General features: G+C 43.5%; 1 protein-coding gene across 1 annotated transcript in view; it reads left to right on the top strand.

The window, feature by feature from the left end:
- Nucleotides 1-2,758: 2,758 nt before the first annotated feature.
- The window catches only part of LOC142743373 (4-hydroxyphenylpyruvate dioxygenase), an 89,650-nt gene continuing 66,868 nt past the window's right edge, over nt 2,759-25,540 (top strand). Inside the window, exons 1-2 of the mRNA XM_075854096.1 lie at nt 2,759-2,838; nt 24,622-24,648. Coding sequence (XP_075710211.1) covers nt 2,836-2,838; nt 24,622-24,648 — 30 coding nt within the window. The 5' untranslated portion in view covers nt 2,759-2,835. The remainder of the gene's footprint in view (nt 2,839-24,621; nt 24,649-25,540) is intronic.

Here is a 25,540-nt window from a genome sequence, read left to right as displayed (position 1 = left end):
GTAGATAGCGCCATACACAGCCCCCTGTAGATAACGCCTTACAGCCTCCTGTAGATAACGTTTTACAGCCCCCCTGTAGATAACGTCTTACAGCCCCAAATCCCCACTGTAGATAACGCCATACAGACCCCCCTGTAGATAACGCCATACAGACCCCCCTGCAGATAACGCCATACAGACCCACCCCCTGTAGATAACGCCATACAGGGTCCCCCCTGTAAATAACGCCATACAGACCCCCCTGTAGATAACGCCATACAGACCCCCTATAGATAACACCATGCAGACCCCCCTGTAGATAAGGCCATAAAGCCCCCCCCCCCCAAAAAAAGGCCTATAGTTTGTCCTACAAAAGAGATGTATCCCACAGGAGAGGGGATACATGTGTGATCGCTGGCAGCTATAAGGAGAACGGGGGACCGAAAGTCCCCCGAAGTTCTCCATGAGAAACCTCGGACTTCCGGCGTCTGCGTAGTTCAATAAAAATGAAAGTAGCGCTGGTCACGCATGCGCACAAGCGTGACCGGTGCAAAAGTCATTTCTATGGAGCTGCAGACAGACCCCGGAAGTCTGAGGTTTGTCATGGAGAACTTCGGGGGACTTTCGGTCCCCCGTTCCCCTTATCGCTGCCAGCGATCACACCTGTGGATAGGGAATACATGTATTTTGTAGGAACAACCCCTTCAGTGGCGTCGCGCTGTAGCAGCCATAGCAGCTGCTAGCGGAGCCTCCGGCCATGGGGGGGGGGCCCGTGCCGGCGGGTGGCACAGGCCCCCTCAAGCTGCGGGCCCCGTAGCAGCCGCTACGGCTGCTATAGCGGTAGTTATGCCACTGCTCAGACCCCTTATAGAGCCCCCAGCAGTCAGTCAGACAATCTGACCTCCGCTTGCAGTATAATCCCCCCATACAGTCCTCAGTAGTTATTTTAGGGGAGGGGTGTCTGACTACTTAAGGGTATGTTCACACGATAGCAGGCATTTACGTGTGAAAAGACAGACTGTTTTCAAGAGAAAACAGCTGCCTCGTTTCACACGTAAATGCTCCTCCTCGTATTATGCGAGGCGCCTGTGACGCTCGTAAATCTTGAGCTGCTCTTCATTGAGTTCAATGAAGAACGGCTCAAATTACGTTGCAAAGAAGTGCCCTGCACTTCTTTGCCGAGGCAGTCAATTTACGCGTCGTCGTTTGACAGCTGTCAAATGACGACGCGTAAATTACAGGTCGTCTGCACAATACGTCGGCAAACCCATTCAAATGAATGGGCAGATGTTTGCCGACGTATTGTAGCCCTATTTTCAGGCGTAAATCGAGGCATAATACGCCTCGTTTACGTCTGAAAATAGGTCGTGTGAACCCAGCCTTAGAGGTTTTACCACAGGATATGTCATAAATGTCAGATAGATGCGGGTCCCACCTATCTCTAGAACGGGACCCTCTAAACCCCGTTCTACCCCTTTCTGCTCTCACTGCCTCCCGGCCACTTCCTGACTTCATGGTCGGGAGTTCCGAAAACAGCGTAGCTCGCTGAGCTACGCTATTTCCGTAAGTCCCATAGAACTTAATGGTAGTTATGGAAACAGTGTAACTCGCATGCTACACTGCTTCCGTAACTGCCATTCACTACTATGAGAGATACGGAAACGCTGTTTTCGTAACTCCCGACCATGAAGTAAGGAAGTGGCTGGGAGGCAGCGAGAGCAGAAAGAGGTAGAACGCGGTTTAGGGGGTACCGCTCTAGAGATAGGTGCAGGTCCCAGAGGTGGGACTCGCATCTATCTAACATTTATGATATATCCTGTGGATATGTCATAAATGTGCCTCATGGAAAAATCCCTTTAAAGTGTAACTAATCTTCTAAAAAAAACTTCAGACATGTCATAGTGATATGTCAGAAGTTTTGATCAGTGTGGGACCGAGCACTGAGATCCCCACTGATTGCTAAAACAAACTGGCAGAAGCGCTCAGGTGACCGCTGTGCCGCTTCGCTTCTGATCTGCTTTTCTCGGAAAGCCGAGCAAGTGGTGTACGTCCGGACGTACACCACTCTGAGGAATGCCGATCAGAAACGAAGCGGTGCAGAATTCAACCGAGCGCTTCTGCTGCTTCACTTTAGTGATCGGTGGGGATCTCAGTGCTTAGACCCCCACCGATTAAATGTTCTGACATATCACTATGACATGTCAAACGTTTTTTACAAGTTTAGTTACAATTTAAAGAAAGGTGTTACAAGTTTTTATTATTATTATATTTTTTATTTTATTTTTTATTTAATAAAACAGTGTATTCATGTATTTGGTGCAACTTTCTAAATCCTTTTTATTCAAAATGATTTTAACTTTTTGAGATACAGCTGCTTTATATCCTGTATACAGAGCAGCTGTATCTAGTGCTAAAACCTGTATCCATCAGGTCAGTGGCACTGACGGGTACAGTGTCAGCGGGTTGGGGGGGTTGAATTGCGTGTGAGGGGGAAGGAGGGGGCCCAAGTTGTGTCAACAGCCCAGGGCCCATGTCACTGCCCCCCAGCTATCATACATTTATCCCCTATCCTGTGGATGGGTGATAAATGTTCTTAGTGGGAAAACCCCCTTTAAGGATGGTAATAATGTGGTTAAATTCAATTGCACAATATTCCCTATGAGGGAAAGGTGAGGGACCATGGACAGGTTAAAGTAACACACAAAACTTATTTATTTAGGGTCAGAGGGTGTTTTTTAGCTGCCCAATCACTGATGGAGATAGTTCATGTATAAACCTTGGAAAAACTACAAACTGTAGTTACCTGCAAACTATCAGTGGGAGATAATCCAGTGCACAGTTGGAACATCCTCCACAATGGTAAGTACTAAAGCTATCATCTTGCTGTACCTTAAATTCTACTTAGTAAACACACAACATGTAAAAGGCCTAACATATAATGCAAATCTATGCAGCTGGAGATGTTTATTTTTATTTATATATATATATATATATATATTTTTTAAATATATATATATATATATATATATATATATATATATATATATATATATATGGATTTGTGGCAGCACTCCAAGGTAGTAAAAAAGGAAGGTGTTTATTCATGGGGTGAATAAGCCTTGAGCCTTGGAGGAATTGCACCAACTACTGAAGCGGTGCTGCTTTCTAATATATATGTATATATATATATATATATATATATATATATATATATATAGGAGAAAAAATTATGTGTGTTATATTGTTGTACTAGAAAATAGGACACAAAACTTTCCAGTATTGTAAAAAAAAAATTGAAAATAATATGCATATAGCAGACATCAGGTAGCTGTTAAATTAGAGATCTTGAAATGCATTGCTTATAGGTCCATGTGGGTATCATAATAATGCCTCATTCAGATGTCCATAAAGTAACCGCATTTTAGTTTTCATCTTACGACCACAAGACCACGATCCCCCACGGTTAGAACAAGCTCAACTTAGATCACCACAGGAGTCTATGATAATTTTTACGTTTGGTTGAATTAAACCACAGGGAGTTTGGGTCACGCGGCTTATGGTCGTCTTAATGAAGCCAAATTTGAAACATTTCACATAGCTGTTAATTGTATCGTTTTTTTTTATTTATACAGTACAAGCTCTATTTCTAGGGTGCCTTATTTATACAGTGCTCAGCCGAGCTTGCATGTTTATGGTGCAGTTGGGAGGAATAGCTATTTCTCATAAGTTGTGTTTCCCCCATGCGACCTGTGGCAGGTGCTGTAGGACGTTGGGAGCGTGTAAGAAATTTTGGTACAATGATGGAGATGACACTTATGTGGTGTATCACGTGACCGTGGCATATAACCACCTTAATAATCATGTGGACCATACATAGTGGCAGTGCCTATTTTATTAGGTTACTTTGTTTGTCAGGACAAGTTGGGCCTCTTCTATATTATTGCCTTTTGGGAATGGTTTTATATTTACTACATTTAATGCTTTTAAAATAAGAGGCCTCTGCATATATATGATGTGTATGATTTAATTCTGTATTTTTAAATTGCATGATGTGCCTTATGTAAATCCACGAGAGAGAGAAGAAAACCTGGACCTGCACATCCACTTTGCTACACCCTTATGCAGTCTCCTGCTATTTAAAAACACCTGGGCCAAATGGGGTGGAGTGCTTATACCAGAAAAAAAAAGGACTATATACAGTGAAGGAAATAAGTATTTGATCCCTTGCTGATTTTGTAAGTTTGCCCACTGTCAAAGACATGAACAGTCTAGAATTTTTAGGCTAGGTTAATTTTACCAGTGAGAGATAGATTATATAAAAAGAAAAACAGAAAATCACATTGTCAAAATTATATATATGCATTTGCATTGTGCACAGAGAAATAAGTATTTGATCCCTTTGGCAAACAAGACTTAATACTTGGTGGCAAAACCCTTGTTGGATAGCACAGCAGTCAGACGTTTTTTTGTAGTTGATGATGAGGTTTGCACACATGTTAGGTGGAATTTTGGCCCACTCCTCTTTGCAGATCATCTGTAAATCATTAAGATTTCGAGGCTGTCGCTTGGCAACTCGGATCTTCAGCTCCCTCCATAAGTTTTCGATGGGATTAAGGTCTGGAGACTGGCTAGGCCACTCCATGACCTTAATGTGCTTCTTTTTGAGCCACTCCTTTGTTGCCTTGGCTGTATGTTTCGGGTCATTGTCGTGCTGGAAGACCCAGCCACGAGCCATTTTTAATGTCCTGGTGGAGGGAAGGAGGTTGTCACTCAGGATTTGACGGTACATGGCTCCATCCATTCTCCCATTGATGCGGTGAAGCAGTCCTGTGCCCTTAGCAGAGAAACACCCACAAAGCATAATGTTTCCACCTCCATGCTTGACAGTGGGAACGGTGTTCTTTGGGTCATAGGCAGCATTTCTCTTCCTCCAAACACGGCGAGTTGAATTAATGCCAAAGAGCTCAATTTTAGTCTCATCTGACCACAGCACCTTCTCCCAATCACTCTCAGAATCATCCAGATGTTCATTTTTAAACTTCAGATGGGCCTGTACATGTGCCTTCTTGAGCAGGGGGACCTTGCGGGCACTGCAGGATTTTAATCCATTACGGCGTAATGTGTTACCAATGGTTTTCTTGGTGACTGTGGTCTCAGCTGCCTTGAGATCATTAACAATTTCCCCCCGTGTAGTTTTCGACTGAGCTCTCACCTTCCTCAGGATCAAGGATACCCCACGAGGTGAGATTTTGCATGGAGCCCCAGATCGATGTCGATTGACAGTCATTTTGTATGTCTTCCATTTTCTTACTATTGCACCAACAGTTGTCTACTTCTCACCCAGCGTCTTACTTATGGTTTTGTAGCCCATTCCAGCCTTGTGCAGGTCTATGATCTTGTCCCTGATATCCTTAGAAACTCTTTGGTCTTGCCCATGTTGTAGAGGTTAGAGTCAGACTGATTAATTGAGTCTGTGGACAGGAGTCTTTTATACAGGTGACCATGTAAGACAGCTGTCTTTAATGCAGGCACCAAGTTGATTTGGAGCGTGTAACTGGTCTGGAGGAGTCTGAACTCTTAATGGTTGGTAGGGGATCAAATACTTATTTCTCTGTGCACAATGCAAAAAAATATATATAATTTTGACAATGTGATTTTCTGTTTTTTTTTTCTATATAATCTATTTCTCACTGGTAAAATTAACCTAGCCTAAAAATTCTAGACTGTTCATGTCTTTGACAGTGGGCAAACTTACAAAATCAGCAAGGGATCAAATACTTATTTCCTTCACTGTACATCCACAAGGGAGAGAAGTAAACCTGGACTGCACATCCACTTGCTATACTTGATCTATTGTGCCTTATGTATACCTTGTGCTGCGTATGTTCAGTAATGAGCATCTGTTCTGACCATGCTGTGTTTATACATTGTATGATGATGCTATAAAAGGGTGGAGCTTGCATTGCAGTAAGTGCTTTAGGTCATGTGACCTTGCTGTGCAGGCCCTTAGAAGTAGAGAGAGAGAGTAGCAGAGGGGCTGGTAACGGGAGCCCGCTTGGTGATGTCTGACACTACTTGAGAATCATGACATCATGGGGAGGAGCCAAGTGTTTGAAAAAAGTACCGGTTTTCCAGTGCTCTGCGTCCTCCTGTCCGGAGTGTCCAAGGAGTAAGCAGCAAGCACTGCAGGAAGGTATCCATGCAGTTCTCAGAGAGTATAGACAGAGTCCTGTTGGAGGGTTAGCTGGTGCCGGAGCTGCTGTCTGGCGTACACCTTTGCTAAATGCACCTTCCCCGTAAGAGAGACGACCAGCTCTAGCGGGAGGCTGTGGAGCCAGGAAGGACTGCAGTTGCAACAACTGCAAGGCGCCGCAAAGAACCATTGAGTCTGAGAAGTGGATGGAGAGGAGTTTCACTGCAAGAGGAAGATGTAGACCGTGCACAGGACTGAGACAAAAAAAAAAGGAGACCTGGGAGTGTGTGTAAGGGACTCTGTAACAAGACTACCGACTCTTATGCAGCCACCAACCACCCGGTGTTTGTCCACATCTGTTGAGAGACTGTAACCAACAAGCTTGTGAACTCATATATATATATATATATATATATATATATATATATATATATATATATATATATAATTATGACACCGTTAAACTTTATATTTACTGAGGACCAATAAAGATCCGTTGCATTTGGCTCGCTGTCTCTGCCAGTTATTTGATGTGCGCCATCAAAGTTCCTGCAAAGGTGTGGTTCCTGGTTCTACCGTACACGGTTCTTTATCACAAAGCCAGCCCTTAATTTTTGGAGTAGTCTGTGGTAGCAGTCCCCAACATAGGCCTTTACACGCAATACAAGTAATAGCTCGTAGAAGTCCATTACAGAGCTCCAATATTCCGGAGTACGTGTTACAGATCGGGCGAGGAAGAACAGCTCATGAAAACAACTTACGAGTAAGTCACATTGCCTATAGCAACAAATCCGATTACTTGCACAGAGGCCTTGAGATGAAGGCCGCTGAGATCTGATTGGTTGCTATAGGCAACAGATCCATCTTTTATTAGAACAAATTAATGCATGAGGCCTATGGAATACACACATCCATTGCTGTAACTATAGGAGGTGCAGAGGTTGCAGTCACATGCAGGACCTGGTGCCAGAGAGGACCCAATAGTCCACCAGGCACATAAGTGCTATGAATGGCATGTGATGGTTGGGGGCCTTTACAGATTTTGCATCAGTGCCCAGGAGCTTTAGGTTATACCTCGACTGTGTTTGCCACAATCTCTCCGCTGGACAACTTCAGCAGTGGTCCCAGCACCTACTGGAGCACATACATGTTATGACATGTCTGATTATCTTATTGTGCTAATAGCCCTTTAAGTTCATAGCACCTTTTAAAACAACTACATTTTAAAGCTTTAAAAGCAATTCCAAACAGTTTGTAAAGGTCAGTGCCCCATTATTTGCCAGCAGTAAATGTCTTCCTGATAACATCATGTTGGATAGTCAGAAAGCAGTTGACAGTCCTAGCTGATTTATTTTGCAGATTTTCAGTGTACGTAAAGTTGCCATCTAAAGTGTGTTTTTTGTATTTATTTTTCTTTAATTCTAATCTATTAGAATCAAAACCTGGAAATAAAGTTACCATTGTTACCGGATATAATCCTTTAGACCTGACCATTCCTAAACCTGTTCCATGAACACCTTACCTTGACACTATAGCCTGTAGAAGTGGCTACTTGCCGTTATTTAACAAGGGTTTACACGGTAATTTTGCTGCAGGGCAGGTGAATTTGTGCTTGTTATAGAACCTGTTCAATAGATAAAGAGTGTTATATTTATTCAACACCCAATAACAGCTAGGCACAATCATATAGCATTATAAGGACTAACGATACATGCACACGAGCGTGTTCCACATCCGTGTGCTGTCCGTTTTAACAATGGACAGCACACTGACCCATGCGATCCAATGAAGCTATTCACATACCCGTGATTTCCGTTGCGCAAAACTCACTGAATGTCCTAGTTTTGTCCGTGTTTGCGGATCAAACTCTCCAGTTTAAGTCAATGATTGCGTGAAATAAAACGGACAGCACACAGACGACATCCATGTGCTGTGCGTTTTTCACGCAGTTGCTAATGAAATGGGGGAAAAAAATTCAAATCAAGAGGTGCTTGCAGACCAGCGTGGATATGCTTGTGGATAAGTTAGAGGCAGATTGTACAACCCAGAAAGCCATGCCAAGGTCCATTGATGTGAAAAAACTCATAACTTTTGTGCAAGTGAGGCCAGAGTTATGGGACACCAGGTTGGATGCATATCATGGCCACATCCGGAAAGATGTAGCATGGGAGGCCATAGCAAAAAGCATGTTCCTGCAAGAGTGGTCAAGTGCGAGCCCTGCAGAAAAATCTAAAATTGGTAAGTGCAACCATAGTGGTACCCCTATCTTTAGAAAATGTTATATAAATGCCCCCTTTATGCATCCCTGTCATGGGCCGAAGATAGAGCAGGTTTTGCCGTAAAATATTATTTTGCCCATTACTGCTATGTGGCCCTGATAGAGCTTGTGTCACCATAAATGGCCACTTTATAGATTCCTGTCATGTAACCCTGGTAGAGCAAGTATTAGGAGTAACAAATATTTTAGCTCTTTACGCCATGTGCCCCAGATAGAGCTGGTGTCACCCTAAAAATCACCCCTCTAATGCATTCATGGCTTGTTGGCCTTGTAGAGCAGGTTTTACTGTACCCATTTGTTTTAAAAACGTGTAATATGCTGCAAATATAATTCTGTTTTTCCGTACTTAGCTCGGAGGACAACCCAGAGGAGGATAGGGAAAGTAGAGAGGTGGAGGAGAGCACCTGGGATACCCCAGCCCAGGATCAACCAGGATTATTCAGCCAATCCAGAGAATTCATCTGGCCACAGTATCTGTAGCCCTCCCCCTGCAGAAAATACTGCGCCTTCACGGACCGCTAGCAAGAGGAAAATAGTGCAACCCTCTGCTTCTAGCCAGGTTGACTCCAGGGTCTTGGAGTACCTAAATTGGAGCAAACCTAAGAATAAGGTGGACAATTTCACCTGTACAATTACTCCCTATTTGCGTCTCATTCCACAGGAGCGTCACCTCAGTGCACAGGCAGCTATTTTAATTTTATTAAAGGCTGCAACACCCCCCCCCCCCCCCCCCATGACACCAGGGAGTGCTTTACAGAACTGGCGCCTATTTGGACGCACTTCCCCACATTACTACCACCCACACATACATCCCCACCTCCACCACTGCCAACTCATCGTCTTTTTATCCCGGGCAAATGCTCATAGGGGCTCGTACTATAGCCCACTGGAGGCATATTACTATGGTAATCCACCTCTTTGGCAATCTTCAGGCCAAACGCCTTCAGAGAGGTCAGAGTTCACTCCAGCAAGTAGACCACCATCCTCTCCTTTATAATTTATATTTTTCTGTTCAAATATGTAAATATTTAATTTATGTACAGCTACATTTTAGTGCTGCAGTTTTGCACTTTTTCTATTAAAATAAATAAATATAAAATAAATGTATATGTGAGATCTAAATAATTGTGTTGTTTTTTGTTTGTTTTTCAAACAAGAATTTTGCCTCTATGGATAAATCATAGAACTGTTTGGTGACAAACAAAAGATTTTTTCTTGAAACAGTTGTCATTGTCTGTAGCAGATCACATGTAGATGTACTGTAGACATTTATATCATTTGGTACACATGAAAAGGCCAAGCAGCAGATTGTTTAGCATATTAAATAGTGTTTTTGTAAAGGATCTGCCAGACACAGCTTCTGTGTCGACGCCCGTGGTTAATCACTCTGCATCTGCTCCTAGGTCTGATAGAGGGACTCGATCTGCTACCACTCAGGCTGGTAGGCTGAGGAGTGGGAGAACCTATCACAGCCTGGCCAGACGGTTCTAGCTCCAGCCCTCGGTCTATGTATACCTTCATTTGCTTCTTGTCTTTGCCTGTGATTCTCTCTTGTTTCCTGGCTCTGCTGTTCCAGCTATTTGTAAAGGATCTGCCAGGCACAGCTTCGGGGTTAACGCCCATAGATAATCAGTCTGCACCTGCTTCTATGTATGTGAGACTGACTCCATCTTCCACCACTCAGGGTGGCAGGCTTAGGAGTGGGAGAACCTATCACAGCCTGGCCAGACGGAGCTAGCTCCCGCCCTCTGTCTATTTATACCTGCCTTTCCTGTTCCTCCTTTGCTTGTGACTCTTCTCGTTTGGTTTCCTGGCCCTGCTGCAGCTTCTTGTACATTGTCCTTGCTTCATATTGACCCCGGCTTGCTGACTACTCTCCTGCTCTGCGTTTGGTACCTCGTACACTCCTGGTTTGACTCTGCTTGTTCACTACTCTCCTGCTCTGCGTTTGGCACCTCGTACTCTCCTGGTTTGACTCGGCTTGTTCACTTCTCTTGTTGCTCACGGTGTTGCCGTGGGCAACTGCCCCTTTCTCCCCCTAGCTCTGTGTACCCTTGTCTGTTTGTCTGTCGTGCACTTATTGAGCGTAGGGACCGTCTCCCAGTTGTACCCCATCGCCTAGGGCGGGTCGTTGCAAGTAGGCAGGGACTGAGTGGTGGGTAGATTAGGGCTCACTTGTCTGTCTCCCCACCCCAGTCATTACACTATTACTATTGACCTCTGCTTCTTATTGACCCTGGCTTTACTGACTACGCTCCTGCTCTGCGTTTGGCACCTCGTACTCTCCTGGTTTGACTCGGCTTGTTCACTTCTCTTGTTGATCACGGTGTTGCCGTGGGCAACTGCCCCTTTCTCCCCCTAGCTCTGTGTACCCTTGTCTGTTTGTCTGTCATGCGCTTATTGAGCGTAGGGACCGTCACCCAGTTGTACCCCGTCGCCTAGGGCGGGTCGTTGCTAGTAGGCAGGGACTGAGTGGCGGGTAGATTAGGGCTCACTTGTCTGTCTCCCCACCCCCGTCATTACACTATTACTATTGACCTCTGCTTCTTATTGACCCTGGCTTTATTGACTACGCTCCTGCTCTGCGTTTGGTACCACATACACTCCTGGTTTGACTCGGCTCGTTCACTACTCTTGTTGCTCACAGTGTTGCCGTGGGCAACTGCCCCATTTCCCTTAGCTTTTGTGTACCCTTGTCTGTTTGTCTGTCATGCACCTACTGAGCGTAGGGACCGTCACCCAGTTGTACGCTGTCGCCTAGGACGGGTCGTGCAAGTAGGCAGGGACTGAGTGGCGGGTAGATTAGGGCTCACCTGTCTGTCTCCCTACCCCGTCATTACAGTTTTGGAGATTAATTTGAATTAAAAGTTAAAAAAAACAAAAAAAAAAAAAGCCACTCTAGAACACTTTGATTTTTTAATATCTTTATTAACCCCTTCCCGCTCCTGGACGTACTATTAGGTCATGGTAGCTGTATTGTTCGCCCTCCATGACCTAATAGTACGTCATGGGAGTAACGGCCATTTCGGCCGTCCTCCCGACACATACAGGAGCTGTGACAGCTGCTGTCTCGTACAGCAGTTGCCGCAGCTCCTACAGCTGATTAACCCCTTAAAAGCCGCGTTCAATAGGGATTGCGGCTTTTTAGGGTTTAAGCTCCAATCGCCGGCCTGCTACACGATAGCGGCCGGCGATGGTGACTATGGCAACCGGACACCAAACAATGGCGTCCGGCTATGCCATCTACGGAAGCCTAGTGGGTCCTGACAAAGTCAGGACCCACTATGCTTGCTGTGAGTGAGTAGCTGACAGCTCTAATACACTGCACTATGCATGTAGTGCAGTGTATTAGAATAGCGATCAGGGCCTCCTGCCCCCAAGTCACCTAGTGGGACAAAGTAATAAAGTTTAAAAAAGGTAAAAAAAAAGATGTGTAAAAATAAGAAAATAAAAGTTTTAAAAGTAATAAAAGTAAAAATCCCCCTTTTTCCCTTATCAGTCCTTTTATTATTAATAAAAACAGATAAATAAACAAATAAACTATACATAATTGGTATTGCCGCGTCCGTAACGGCCTGAACTACAAAATTATTTTGTGATTTATCCCGCGCGGTGAACGCCGTAAAAGAAAATAATAATAAACCGTACCACAATCACAATTGTTTGGTCACTTCACCTCATAAAAAATTGAATAAAAAGAGATCAAAAAGTCGCATGTACCTAAAAATGGAAATGATTGAAACTACAGTTCATTACGCAAAAAATAAGTCCTCGCACGGCTTTCTTGATGGAAAAATAAAAAAGTTCTGGCTCTTAGAATAAGGTAACACAAAAAGTGAATGATTTTTTACAAAACTTATTTTATTGTGCAAACGCCATAAGACATAAAAAAAACTATAAACAAATGGTATCGACGTAATCGTATCGCCCCACAGAATAAAGTGAATATGTCATTTATAGCGCACGGTGAACGCTGTAAAAAAAATAGAATAAAAAAACAATAGTAGAATTGCTGTTTTTTAGTCACCATTCCACCTAAAAATAGAATAAAAACTGATCAAAAAGCTGCATGCACCCCAAGAAAACTACAATGAATTCCTCAAGGGGTCTAATTTCCAAAATGGGGTCACTTTTGGGGGGTTTCCACTGTTTTGGCACCACAAGACCTCTTCAAACCGGACATGGTGCCTAATAAAAAGGAGGCCTCAAAATCCACTAGGTGCTCCTTTGCTTCGGAGGCCGGTGCTTCAGTCCATTACCACACTAGGGCCACATGTGGGATATTTCTCAAAACTGCAGAATCTGGGCAATAAGTATTAAGTTGCGTTTCTCTGTTAAAACCTTTTGTGTTATAGAAAAAAATGGTATTTAAAGGATTTTCTGACAAAATTAAATATATGGAAATTTCACCTCTACTTTGCTCTAAATTCCCGTGAAACACCTAAAGAGTTCAAAAACTTTCTAAATGCTGTTGTGAATACTTTGAGGGGTCTAGTTTCTAAAATGGGGTGTTTCATAGGGGTGTCTAATATATAGGCCCCTCAAAGCAACTTCAGAACTGAACTAGAACCTAAAAAAAAAAAAAAATGAGGCAATACTTCGCTTCTCCTAATAAGTATTGCCTACTCCAAGATAACCCCAGTTTTGACCGTTTGTATAAACGGAGACCCCTATTAGACCGTTTCAGTGCCCGGTTTTCCCAAGCATACACCACCGAGACGTGTATTTCTATTGATGAGTCCTTGGTACATTTTAAAGGGAGGCTTCAATTCCGCCAGTACCTGCCGGGTAAGAGGGCAAGGTATGGTGTGAAGATGTATAAGCTGTGCGAGAGTGCATCAGGGTATACCTACAAGTTTAGGATATATAATCCTTCTTTCCCTCCGGCGGAGGGTGTTGATACATTCCTCTGTTGGGAGAGAGGAAATGGTGGATGTTTGTCTGAGACCCTTACTCCAGACGGTGCCATGTTGCCAATGACTGATGTATCTGCTGCCTGCCCGGGGAGGCGGTCAACTTGGTGGTTCTATTTGCAGTTGCGGTCCTATCTCTCTTCCATGGGTGACTGTCTGGTATTACTACAGGATAAGACTCCTCTGGAACGCTACTTGTCCCTGCCCACAGCCCCTTCTCATGTGTTGTCCCACCTACATGGGATCCTTCTGCCAAAATTTTCTTTTTCTCAATTATCCTTCACTGCCGCATGGGACGAGGAAATGGGGGTTAGACACTCTGAAGAGGAGTGGAGCACCGCCTTCTTTTTAGCCCATAAGTTACCGATGTCTTGTTTTGCCCAGGAAAAGAATTACAAAATACTCACCAGGTGGTACCGTTGTCCGACCTTGTTACATAGGCTATACCCTGATGTGTTTGCTGATTGTTGGAGGTGTGGGGGGGCTCCTGGAACTATGTTGCATATTTGGTGGGACTGTCCCATGCTACGTCCCTTTTGGGGAAAGATTTTTGATCTAGGCAACAAGCTTTTCCATACTGAGGTTCCGACCTCGGCTTCCATAGGCTTGCTTTCTATGGTTCCTGGATCACTCCCACACCTCAAAAAGGCATTTCTTGACCGCAGCGAGAACGGTGATACCTCGTCACTGGAAGTCGCATACTGTACCGTCCCTGGCGGAATGGGTAACGGAGGTGAACGGGATTATGAGGATGGAGGAGTTGCTGTCCGCTGATAGGGGCAAATCAGGGCTCTTCGTCCAAACTTGGATGGTGTGGTCTGGATTCTGGGATGGTGCTGATCTACCTCTCTGGCTGGATGGAATGTTCTGAACAAATCATATTACCTACCTGAGGCGCTTTGTCTGTATGTGTTTTCCCTTTGTTGTCTGGTGTTATGTGTTGTGTGTCCATATATTCAAAAGTGCTCTTATATGTGTCACTTCTCACTTTACTGGGGGGGCGGTCTCCCTGACTATTGCACTGATTTGATGCGAACATGGTACAGTTATTGCCGTTATATCTCTCTTATCACTCAATTCTGATAGGTGGGAGGCTACCTTCTACTGTTGTTCTTATACATGTATATGTATACATACTGTTGTTATACTACGATACTTCATTTAAATGTATTGCACTGCGTGCAAATTTCTATTTTTTTGCACAAACCGTGAAATGTTTATGTATTGTTATATTTTCAAAATAAAAATCTTTGATAAAGAAAAAAAAAAGATGTATAAGCTGTGCGAGAGTGCATCAGGGTATACCTACAAGTTTAGGATGTATGAAGGGAAGGACACCAGTGCTCAGCCCCCAGAATGCCCCCCTTACTGGGAGTTAATGCAAAAATTGTGTGGGATTTGGTGCACCCACTGCTGGACCAAGGTCACCACCTCTACCTGGAGAATTTTTATACCAGTGTCCCACTCTTCAAGTGCCTCGCTTCCAGAAGTCCTACGGCATGCGGCATTGCTAGAAGAAATCTGAGAGGCCTCCCTAAGACTCTGCAGGGCAAACAAGAAGGGGTGAGAGCACGGCACATTCTAGCAGCAACATATTGCGTGTCACGTACAAGGACAAGAGAGATGCCACACCAGTACCCATGTACCTGTACGAGGTACCAGTACAGAGACCCCCAAACCAGACTGCATCCTGGACTACAGTAGGTACATGGGAGGGGTGGACTTGTCAGATCAAGTCCTGAAGGCCTACAGCGCCATGCGGAAATCGAGTGTGTGGTATAAGAAGCTGGCTGTGCACATCATACAGATGGCATTGTACAATGCGTACGTGCTACGTCGATGTTCAGACCAGACGGGAACTTTCCTGGAATTTCAAGAGGTGGCTATCAAGAAACTAATTTTTAGGGACCAATAAGGGGGGGCACCCAGTACTTCTGGAAGCGAGGCCAAACGCATCGTACCAGGGCAACACTTTCCAGGAGAAGTTCCCCAAACTGGCAAGAAAGGAAAAAGTCAAAAGAGGTACAAAGTCTGCTATAAGAGGGGGATAAGGGAGGACACAATATATCAATGTGACATGTGTCCCGAAAAACTAAGGCTCCGTATGAAAGAGTGCTTCAAAATTTATCTTACATCCCTTGATTTTTAATCTACCCCAGTTTTACTTACCCTGATGCACTCTACACAGCTTATCCCCCTTATCTTTCCCTTCTGAGCCCTGCTGCGTGCCCAGGCAGTTGATAACAGCCACATTGAGGGTATTGCCATACCCGTGAGAACCCACATTACAGTTTATGGGGTGTATGTCTCCGGTCAAAATGCTCACTACACCTCTAGATGAATGCCTTAAGGGGTGTAGTTTTTAAAACGGGGTCACTTCTTGGGGGTTTCAACTGTACTGGTACCTCAGGGGCCAGGGGCGTAACTAGGAAAGACTGGGCCCCATAGCAAACTTTTGACTAGGGCCCCCCCCTCCCCTGGGTGTCACACAACCCCCCCTTGTAGATAGTGCCTTTTTAACAGCCCCCCTGTAGATCACGCCATACAGCCCCCTCTGTAGATAACGCCATACATCCCCCTGTAGATAACGCCATACATCCCCCTGTAGATAACGCCATACAGCCCCCCTGTAGATAACGCCATACAACCCCCTTTGTAGATATCTACAGAGTGGGCTGTATGGCGTTATCTACAAAGGGGGCTGTATGGCGTTATCTACAGGGGGGACTCTGTATGCCGTTATCTACAGGGGGGGGGCTGTATGGCGTTCTCTACAGTGGGGGCTGTATGGCGAAATCTACAGTGGGGGCTGTATGGCGTTATCTACAGGGGGGACTCTGTATGCCGTTATCTACAGGGGGGCTGTATGGCGTTCTCTACAGTGGGGACTGTATGGCATTCTCTACAGTGGGGGCTGTATGGCGTTATCTACAGTGGGGGCTGTATGGTCTTATCTACAGTGGGGGCTGCATGGCGTTATCTACAGAGGGGGCTGTATGGCGTTATCTACAGAGGGGGCTGTATGGCGTTCTCTACAGTGGGGGCTGTATGGCGTTATCTACATTGGGGGCTGTATGGCGTTATCTACAGAGAGGGGTCTGTATGGCGTTATCTACAGGGGGGGTCTGTATGGCGTTATCTACAGGGGGGGTCTGTATGGCGTCATCTACAGGGGGAGTCTGTATGGCGTTCCCTACAGGGGGGGCTGTATGGTGTTCTCTACAGTGGGGGCTGTATGGCATTATCTACAGTGGGGACTGTATGGCGTTCTCTACAGTGGGGGCTGTATGGCGTTATCTACAGAGAGGGCCATACAGCCCCCCCTGTAGAGAACGCCATACAGCCCCCCCTGTAGAGAACGCCATACAGCCCCCCTGTAGAGAACGCCATACAGCCCTCCTGTAGAGAACGCCATACAGCCCCCCCCCCCAGTAGGGAACACCATACAGCGTCCCCCCTCCCAAAAAAAGCCAACCTACAGTGTGTCCTACAAAAGACATATATCCCCTATCCACAGGATAGGGGATACATGTGTGATCGCTGACAGCGATAGGGATAATGGGGGACCGAAAGTCCCCCGAAGTTCTCCATGACTAACCTCTGACTTCCGGCGTCTGCGCAGCTCAATAAAAATGAAAGGAGTGCTGGGCACGCATGCGCACAAGCGCGACCGGTGCTCCATTCATTTCTACGGAGCTTCCGGCACAAACCCCGGAAGTCCGAGGTTTGTGATGGAGAACTTCAGGGGACTTTCAGTCCCCCGTTCTCCCTATCGCTGCCAGCGATCACACATGTATCCCCTGTCCTGTGGATAGGGGATACATGTCTTTTGTTTAATGGCAAAGCGGGTAGATACCTCCCTGCTCTGCTGTAGTCGTGTTCAGTGGCGTCGTGCTGTAGCAGCCATAGTGGCTGCTAGCAGAGCCTCCGGCCATGGTGGGGGCCCGTGCCGGCGGGCGACACGGGCCCCCTCATGCCGCGGGCCCCGTAGCGGCCGCTACGGCTGCTACGGCGGTAGTTACGCCACTGTCAGGGGCTTCTGCATACATGACTTCGCACCAGAAAATCTCCAGTAGGCCAAATGGTGGTCCTTTCCTTCTGAGCCCTCCCATGGGCCCAAACCTCAGTTTATCACCACACATTGGGCATTGCCGCACTCAGGACAAATTTGGCAACAAAATGGGATATTTTACTTCTTGTGAAAATAAGAAATTTTCAGCCAAAACGACATATTATTGGAAAAAATTTATTTTGTTTGAATTCCCAGCCCAATTCAAATAAGTTATGTGAAAAAACTATGGGGTCAAAATGGTAACAACAACCATAAATTAATTCCTTGAGGGGTTTAGTTTCCAAAATGGGGTCACTTCTGGTGAATTTCCATTGCTTTGATACCTCTGGGGCTCTGCAAATGCGACATGGCACCCAAAAACCAATCCAGCAAAATCTGCACTCCAAAGAACACACAGCGCTCCTTCCTTTCTGAGGCCTCCCATGGGCCCAAACGGCAGTTAATAGCCACAAATGGGGTATTGCTGCACTCAGGAGAAATTGGGCAACAAAATGTGGTATTTTTTTCCCTGTGAAAATAAGAAATTTGATCAAAAATGACATCTTATTGGAAAAAATGTAATTTTTTTTTTCATTTCACAGCCCAATTCAAATACGTGCTGTGTAAAAACTGTGGGGTCAAAATGGTAACAACAACCATAAATTAATTCCTTGAGGGGTGTCGTTTCCGAAATGGGGTCACTTTTGGGGGATTCCTACTGTTTTGGCACCTCAACACCTCTTCAAACCTGGCATGCTGCCTAAAGTATATTCTAATAAAAAAAGAGGCCTCAAAATGTACTAGGTCCTTCTTTGCTTCTGGGGCTTGTGTTTTAGTCCACGAGCACACTAGAGCCACATGTTGGACATTTCTAAAAACTGCAGAATCTGGAAAATACATATTTAGTAGTGTTTCTCTGGTAAAACCTTCTGTGTTACATAAAGAAATTGAATACAATTGAAATTCAGGAAGAAAAATTTCACCTCTACTTTGCTTTAATTTCTGTGAAATGCCTGAAGGGTTAAATAAACTTTCTAAATGCTGTTTTGAATACTTTGAGGGGTCTAGTTTTCAAAATGGGGTGTTTTATGGGGGTTTATAATACATAGGCCCCTCAAAGCCACTTCAGAACTGAACAGGTACCTTAAAAAAAAGGCTTTTGAAATTTTCTTAAAAATATGAGAAATTGCTGTTTATGTTCTAAGCCTTGTAACGTCCAAGAAAAATAAAAGAATGTTCAAAAAATGATGCCAATCTAAAGTAGACAAATGTGAACTAGTAACTATTTTGGGTGGTATAACCGTCTGTTTTACAAGCAGATGCATTTAAATTCAATTCTGAAAAATGCTATTTTTTATAAATTTGCTCTAAATTTTGCAATTTCTCACCAATAAACACTGAATATATTGTCCACATTTTACCACTAACATAAAGCCCAATGTGTCTCGACAAAACAATCTCAGAATCGCTTGGATAGGTTTAAGCATTCCGACGTTATTACCACATAAAGTGAAACATGTCAGATTTGAAAAATGGGCTCTGAGCCTTAAGGCCAAAACAAGGCTGCGTCCTTAAGGGGTTAAAGATAAAAAATATATACTTACCTAGAAGATAAAAAACGAGGTATTAGTTAATATTTAGGTAAAAATATCACAATGTTTGAATTACACCTAGAATATGATGCAAGCATTGTTATAGCACATAAAGAAAAAAACATGTTTAAGATTTTGACCTAAATATTAAAGCTCGCAACCTGCATCAAGGGTCCTCGTTGTCTTGCAAGTCCCTACACTAACCAAGCAAAACTAAAACAATGTACACTAACTGCAAAACTATAAGCATAAACAAAAATTCAAACTGGACACATGGCATCTCTAGCGGATAGAGTCCTGCTGCCAGGGCATTACTCAGTCAGGGCCCACAAAAAAATCTGCAAAAAATTCCCAGATTCTGAGTTCAGATGTTCCTGGTCTTCCTAACGGTGTCTCATCAATTGTAAATAATCCAGTTGGCTTGAGTTGCTCCACGTCACCATCAATTGCTGAATAATACATCCGGGTAAATTGTAAAGGATGACACAGGCTTTTATAACGTGGATCACATTATCCGGATCCATCTTACTTGTGGACATAAAGACCCTCCATTTATTGCCTAGACTATCAAAGGCGCACTCAACAAACCGACGAGTGTTGGTGAGCCAATAGTTGAATATGCGCCTCCTGTCGTCCAAACCACACCTGGGAAAGTGGCGCATAACATGCGTGGAGAGCCCAAAGGCCTAATCTGCCACTATGACAAATGGGGCCGGGGGTACAGAAGATTCGGGCAGTATGCGGGTTCTGGGAGGGGTAGCTGGTTGTTAACGAGCTGCTGACCCATTCTGGGAGCCCTAAAGATGCCAGCATTAGCAGTGCTACCATAGGAACAGATGTCTACAATCACAAACCTAGTAATTACTGTCAGCTATGGCCAACAACACTACCGAGAAATACTGCTTGTAATTGTAGAATCGGGACCCTGAGTGTAACGGCTTCTTGACACGGATCTGTTTCCCGTCCAGCGCGCTGATGCAGTTTGGAAACTGAGCAGTGTCCATGAACCCATCCGTAAGGCGCATCCAATGTTCTGCAGTGGGTCGAGGCATCACCCTCTACTTCAGTCTTTGCCAGATGACCTCAGAGGCAGACCGGATAATCCCCGAAATGGTTGACGTCCCTAGTAGAAATTCAAAATGAAGGGACCCAAAAGAATTTCCAGTCGCAAGGAATCTGCAGAAATAATAGAAAAAAAAAGATTAATTACATAAACTATCAATATTACTGCCCTGTTTATAGGCCTCTTCACCTTGCTCTGTGGGGTTACCCACAGTGCATTTAAAAATAGCAATGACATTACTATGTATTGGATATCGGCTTTGTGGCCATGACAATAATAGTTAAATTAGCAAGCTAACAAATGTTGTAAAAGGGGACATTCACTGTACTGATAGGTATATCATGCTGATATTGGGTAATTGTGTAAGGCCATTTACCATAGTGCTAGCTGTATCCAGAAAAAAACATGTATTTTTGTAAAAAAGAGACAGGTGAAATGCTGTGTTGCATGTTAGTGTTCTGGAGTGTTAGTCCAGGACGCAGTTCCTCCAGAAGACGGTCAAATGTAGGGATGGACATCTGGCAGAAAGAATGAAATTGTGCCGGATGCAGCCGCAGGTCCTCATACAGGGTGTGGCAGTGCCCTTTGGTGGCCCGCCTCCTCTTCCTAGGTTCTTCCTCTAGCATCTGGCATCGCTCTCCATAACTCAGAGAGATAAACCACAACAACAGAACATGGTCCATGGATTTGAATAGCATGTTCACAAGCCAAAAATAGTCAAAAAGCAAACTGACCAAGCAGTGGAATCAGACAGCTCGTTGTGCTGTAAAAGCAATAGAAAAGGTGACCTTTCTGTGGGTATTTTCAGAGGGTTAGGACCAAAAATTTGGGCAAAAGTCCACCTTCCGTTGTTTTTTGCATGCATCAAATACGGATACAATTTGGATAACATGCGCGCGTTAAAGACAGACAAACTGAACGTACAGAGATACAAACGCGTGTAAAACGCTACTTGTTTTGCAGACGTTAAACAGACATGCTCGTGTGAATGTAGCCTTAATTCACACAAACATATTTTTTATCAGTGCTGTTCCGTTTAACAACAGACAGTACACTAACCTACGCACCTCAATGAGGCTATTCACACATCTGGGTTTTTTTCACTGAACGTGTGCCTGTTCTGAGAAACTCACAGAATGCCCTATTCTGGTCCATTTTTGCTTACCAGACTCGCCCATTCAAACAGCGTAGATCAGCAAGCTCGGCTGTCTCTGTACTTCCGACCACCACGTCAGACAGTGGCCGGAGAGCAGCGGGAGTAGGACAGGGGTTAGGGGGAACGCACATCTCTCGGTCATTTATGGCAAATTCTGTGGATATGCCATAAATGTCCAAATTAGGAAAAACCCTTCAATGCAATTTTAAAAACCTGTCACTTCACTAAGTCATGTGTTTATTTCAGGGGAGGATAGTGCATTAAAGCTAAAAAAATTAAAAAAAAGTTGTATTTTATCCAATAGATATCCCAAAATACATATATACATTTTTCATTTTGGATTCACTTCTATGTTTGACTAAAAAAACTGCATGTGGGACTCTAGTTTAACCCCTTCCCTCTGCAGCCACTTTTGACCTTCCTGACAGAGCCTCATTGTTCAAATCTGACATGTCTCACTTTATGTGGTAATAACTTTGGAATGCTTTTACCTATCCAAGTGATTCTAAGATGGTTTTCCCAAGATACATTGGACTTTATGTTACTGGCAAAATTTGGCGGTAAATTCAGTATTTATTTTTGAAAAACACCAACATTTTGAGAAAAATTGCAAAAATGTGCATTTTTAGAAATTTAAATGTATCTGCTTGTAAGGCCTTATTCACACGAGTAAAAAACAGTGTTTTTCCTGCATTGCAGTTCCGTGTGGCATCAGTGTTTGGTGCGTGTCTGGGTTTTTAACGCGTGTATGTCATCAGTATGTCACGCGGTTCACGTCAGCAAAATAAACTGAAGGAGGTGTTTTTCTTTTTCAAAATCATTCTTTTAGCAACTGTTGCGTGAATGTGCGTCCGTGTGCTGTCCGTGATTTTCACACACCCGATTGACTTCAATGGGTGCGTGATGCGCAAAAAAACCACAAGTATAGGACATGCAGTAAGTTTCACGCAGCGGACACACACTGCATGAAAAATACGGAATGTCTGAATGGCCCCATTGACTTGCATAGGTCCGTGTGACGTGCGTCACTTTTGGGGGGTCTTTACTGTTTTGGTACCACAACACCTATTCAAACCTAACATGGTGCCTAAAATATATTCTAAAAAAAGGAGGCCTCAAAATCCTCTAGGTGCTCCTTCGCTTCGGAGACCTGTGTTTCAGTCCATTACTGCACTAGGGCCACATGTGGGATATTTCTAAAAACTGCAGAATCTGGGCAGTAAATATTGAGTTGCATTTCTTGGGTAAAACCTTCTGTGGTACAGAAAAAAATGTATTACAAATGAATTTAAAAAAATAAAATGAAATTTGTAAATTTCACCTCTACTTTGCTTTAATTCCTGTGAAACGCCTAAAGGGTTAAAACACTTTCTGAATGCTGTTTTGAATACTTTGAGGGGTGCAGTTTTCAAATTGGGGTGATTTATGGGCATTTTCTAATATATAAGGCCCTCAAAGCCACTTCAGAACTGAACTGGTCCCTGAAAAAATAGGCTTTTCACATTTTCTTGAAAATATGAGAAATTGCTGCTAAAGTTCTAAGCCTTGTAACGTCCTAGAAAAATAAAAGAATGTTCAAAAAACGATGCAAACATAAAGTAGACATATGGGAAATGTAAACTAGTAAGTATTTTGTGTGGTATTACTATCTGTTTTACAAGTAGATACATTTAAATTTAGAAAAATGCACATTTTTGCTAATTTTCTCTAAATCTTGGTGTTTTTTTACAAATAAATATTAAATTTATCGACCAAATTTTTTCCCTAACATAAAGTACAATATGTCACAAGAAAACAATCTCAGAATCACTTGGATAGGTAAAAGCATTCCGGAGTTATTACCACATAAAGTGACACATGTCAGATTTGAAAAATCGGCTTCGTCCTGAAGGCCAAAACAGGCTCAGTCCTGAAGGGGTTAATATAATATGCCATTGAATGTCAATATTGCTCACTTATATCAATCCTGTACTATCTCATACATAGGGCATCTTTGGGAATAAAACCTCTGAAATCCCTATTTCTCAGCCCATGTTCTTACAGATAACTGCAAAGAGCTGTTTATAGGAGGGTTGGCCATAGACATGAGGTAACTGAGAGCTATTAGCTAAACAATTACTAATCCTCCATAAACCTTTCAGGGAAACCAATAGGATTAGACGGTTTGATATCCAAAATTTTATTATCGCTTTTTACCCAAATAGCAGATGTCAGAGGTGACCCATAGACATGAGGTTATTGGTGGATCCCACCAACTTTAGGCTGTAAACTTTATGGCCCGCTGTAACTGCTGTTTTGTGATTTTAGACCTAGATCTCTTATTACTATACACATTTCTGGCTATAATGGACAGATCACTTCACTGTATTAAAATAATCAATTGCTTTAAAGGGAATGTGTTGCTAGAAATGTTTTTTATTTTTTTTTAGTTAAACAATTATTATTTGAGTGATTACACATTGTTTTAATTTTTTGCATTTTTTCACAAGTCAGGAAATATTATAAATTAGATTCTAATTTATAACATTTCCATGTGCTGGGCACTAGAGGGAGCAGTTCCCAAAATTGCAGCATGGTCAATGTGGTAAAGCAACCTCATTGCTTTATGCTGCAAATTTGTGGTAGACACACACACTCTCTAGTGTCCTCACACAATCCCCCCTCCCTTATTCTGGCTAGTGCCAGGAGAAGGAGGGGTTTGAATCGTCAAACCTCCTACACTGTGTGCCGCCATTTTCTGAGCGACTGCACAGTGTAGGAGGATTAGATACAGTTCACAGCACACAGTATAACACAAACATACACGAACATAATACACACCTCACATACACAAACATAACTTACCTGCTCCTGCCGCCGCTGCCGCCACCGCTCCTATTCCTTGCGCCTTCACTTCCTTGAACATAATGCCGGAAGCCGCGGCCGGAAGTCGTCATCTTACTGTCCGGCCGCGGCTTCCGGTCCACATGAAAATGGTGCCGGATTTCGCTCTGCAAATGTGCTCCGTTTTGGTCTGTGTGGGAGCGGTGCATGCGCCGTTCCCACACAAACGGCGTACGCTGCATTGAATGGAACGGCTCCCTTTCGCATTCTCTATGGGGTTGGATGTGCCGTATTTGATTAACGACACATACAGAGATGAAAAAAAATGGCAGCCCCCATAGAGAAGTAAAAATAAGAAAAAAGTAAAAGGTAGAACATGAGAACACAAATAAATAAAATTTATTTTAATATCCTACTAAAAGCAATATGATAAAAAATTCATGACACCTTCCCTTTAAAAAGATTTGTCTTCATTGTGTGAAGGAGTTTGTAGTTTACTTAATAGTACTACATAAAAAACAATTATAACCTTATATCTTTTCATTTAGTTTTTGTTTTTGTTTTGTTTTTCAGACTTCTTACACCGACAAAGGGGAAAAGGTAATACGCTTTATGAAAATACAATTCAAAAGTTTAATTATTCAGACATTAAAAGCTTCTAATTCATGGGATGGTAAGGATGTAACCATCTTTAGCTTGACTCTGATAACTTGCTGCAGCGTGATATCACACAACAAAAGCCATTGAAAAGTCATTGAAAAAGCCAAGATAAAGGATCTTTCCACTGTGTATTTAATGCGTTAAAAGTCAAGATAAAGACGGCTTCGTTCACATCTGCGCTATGGCTCCGTTCCGACGGTTGTGCAAGGGTTTCGTCGTTTTGACAGAATGAATAGCGTAGTCGACTACGCTATTGATTCTGTCAAAACGACGGAACCCTTGCACAACTGAGACGAACGGAAACCATTGGGACCGGATCCATCACCATTGAAATCAATGGTAATGGAAACGGAAACCTATGGTTTCAGTTTGTGTCTGTCAGGGCTCCGTTCCGATGGAAAGCTCCAACGGAACGGTGCCTTAGCGCAGATGTGAACGAAGCCTAAAGAGGATCTGTCACCAGATTTCACACTACAATCTGCATGCATTATTAAATAGATCTCTTAGACCTGATCAAGCTGGTGTACTTACTTTGAAAATCCATGTAACAATGGCTGTATAATCCTTACTCAAACTTTTCCTGCCTGATATTAAAATTAGTATTTTTTGAGTCCAAGTATATGCACGAGGTAATCTCAATCTCCTCCCACCTAGAGCTGACATGCTCCTCTCAGTGTCCCTCCTCCCTCACACAATGCTGTAATCTCACACATAGTAAGTACAAGCTTCAGCCTCCCTGGCTCTGCAGTAAAAGAAAGCAGCAGATGGAGTTACAAACTGTAATTCCATACTTAAAGAGGCTCTGTCACCAGTTTATAACTTACCTATCTCC

Source organism: Rhinoderma darwinii, chromosome 2, assembly GCF_050947455.1.
Source record: "Rhinoderma darwinii isolate aRhiDar2 chromosome 2, aRhiDar2.hap1, whole genome shotgun sequence".
Lineage (NCBI taxonomy): Eukaryota > Metazoa > Chordata > Amphibia > Anura > Rhinodermatidae > Rhinoderma > Rhinoderma darwinii.
Note: the sequence above shows the minus strand (reverse complement) of the source record. Positions and strands in the feature narration are given on the sequence as shown.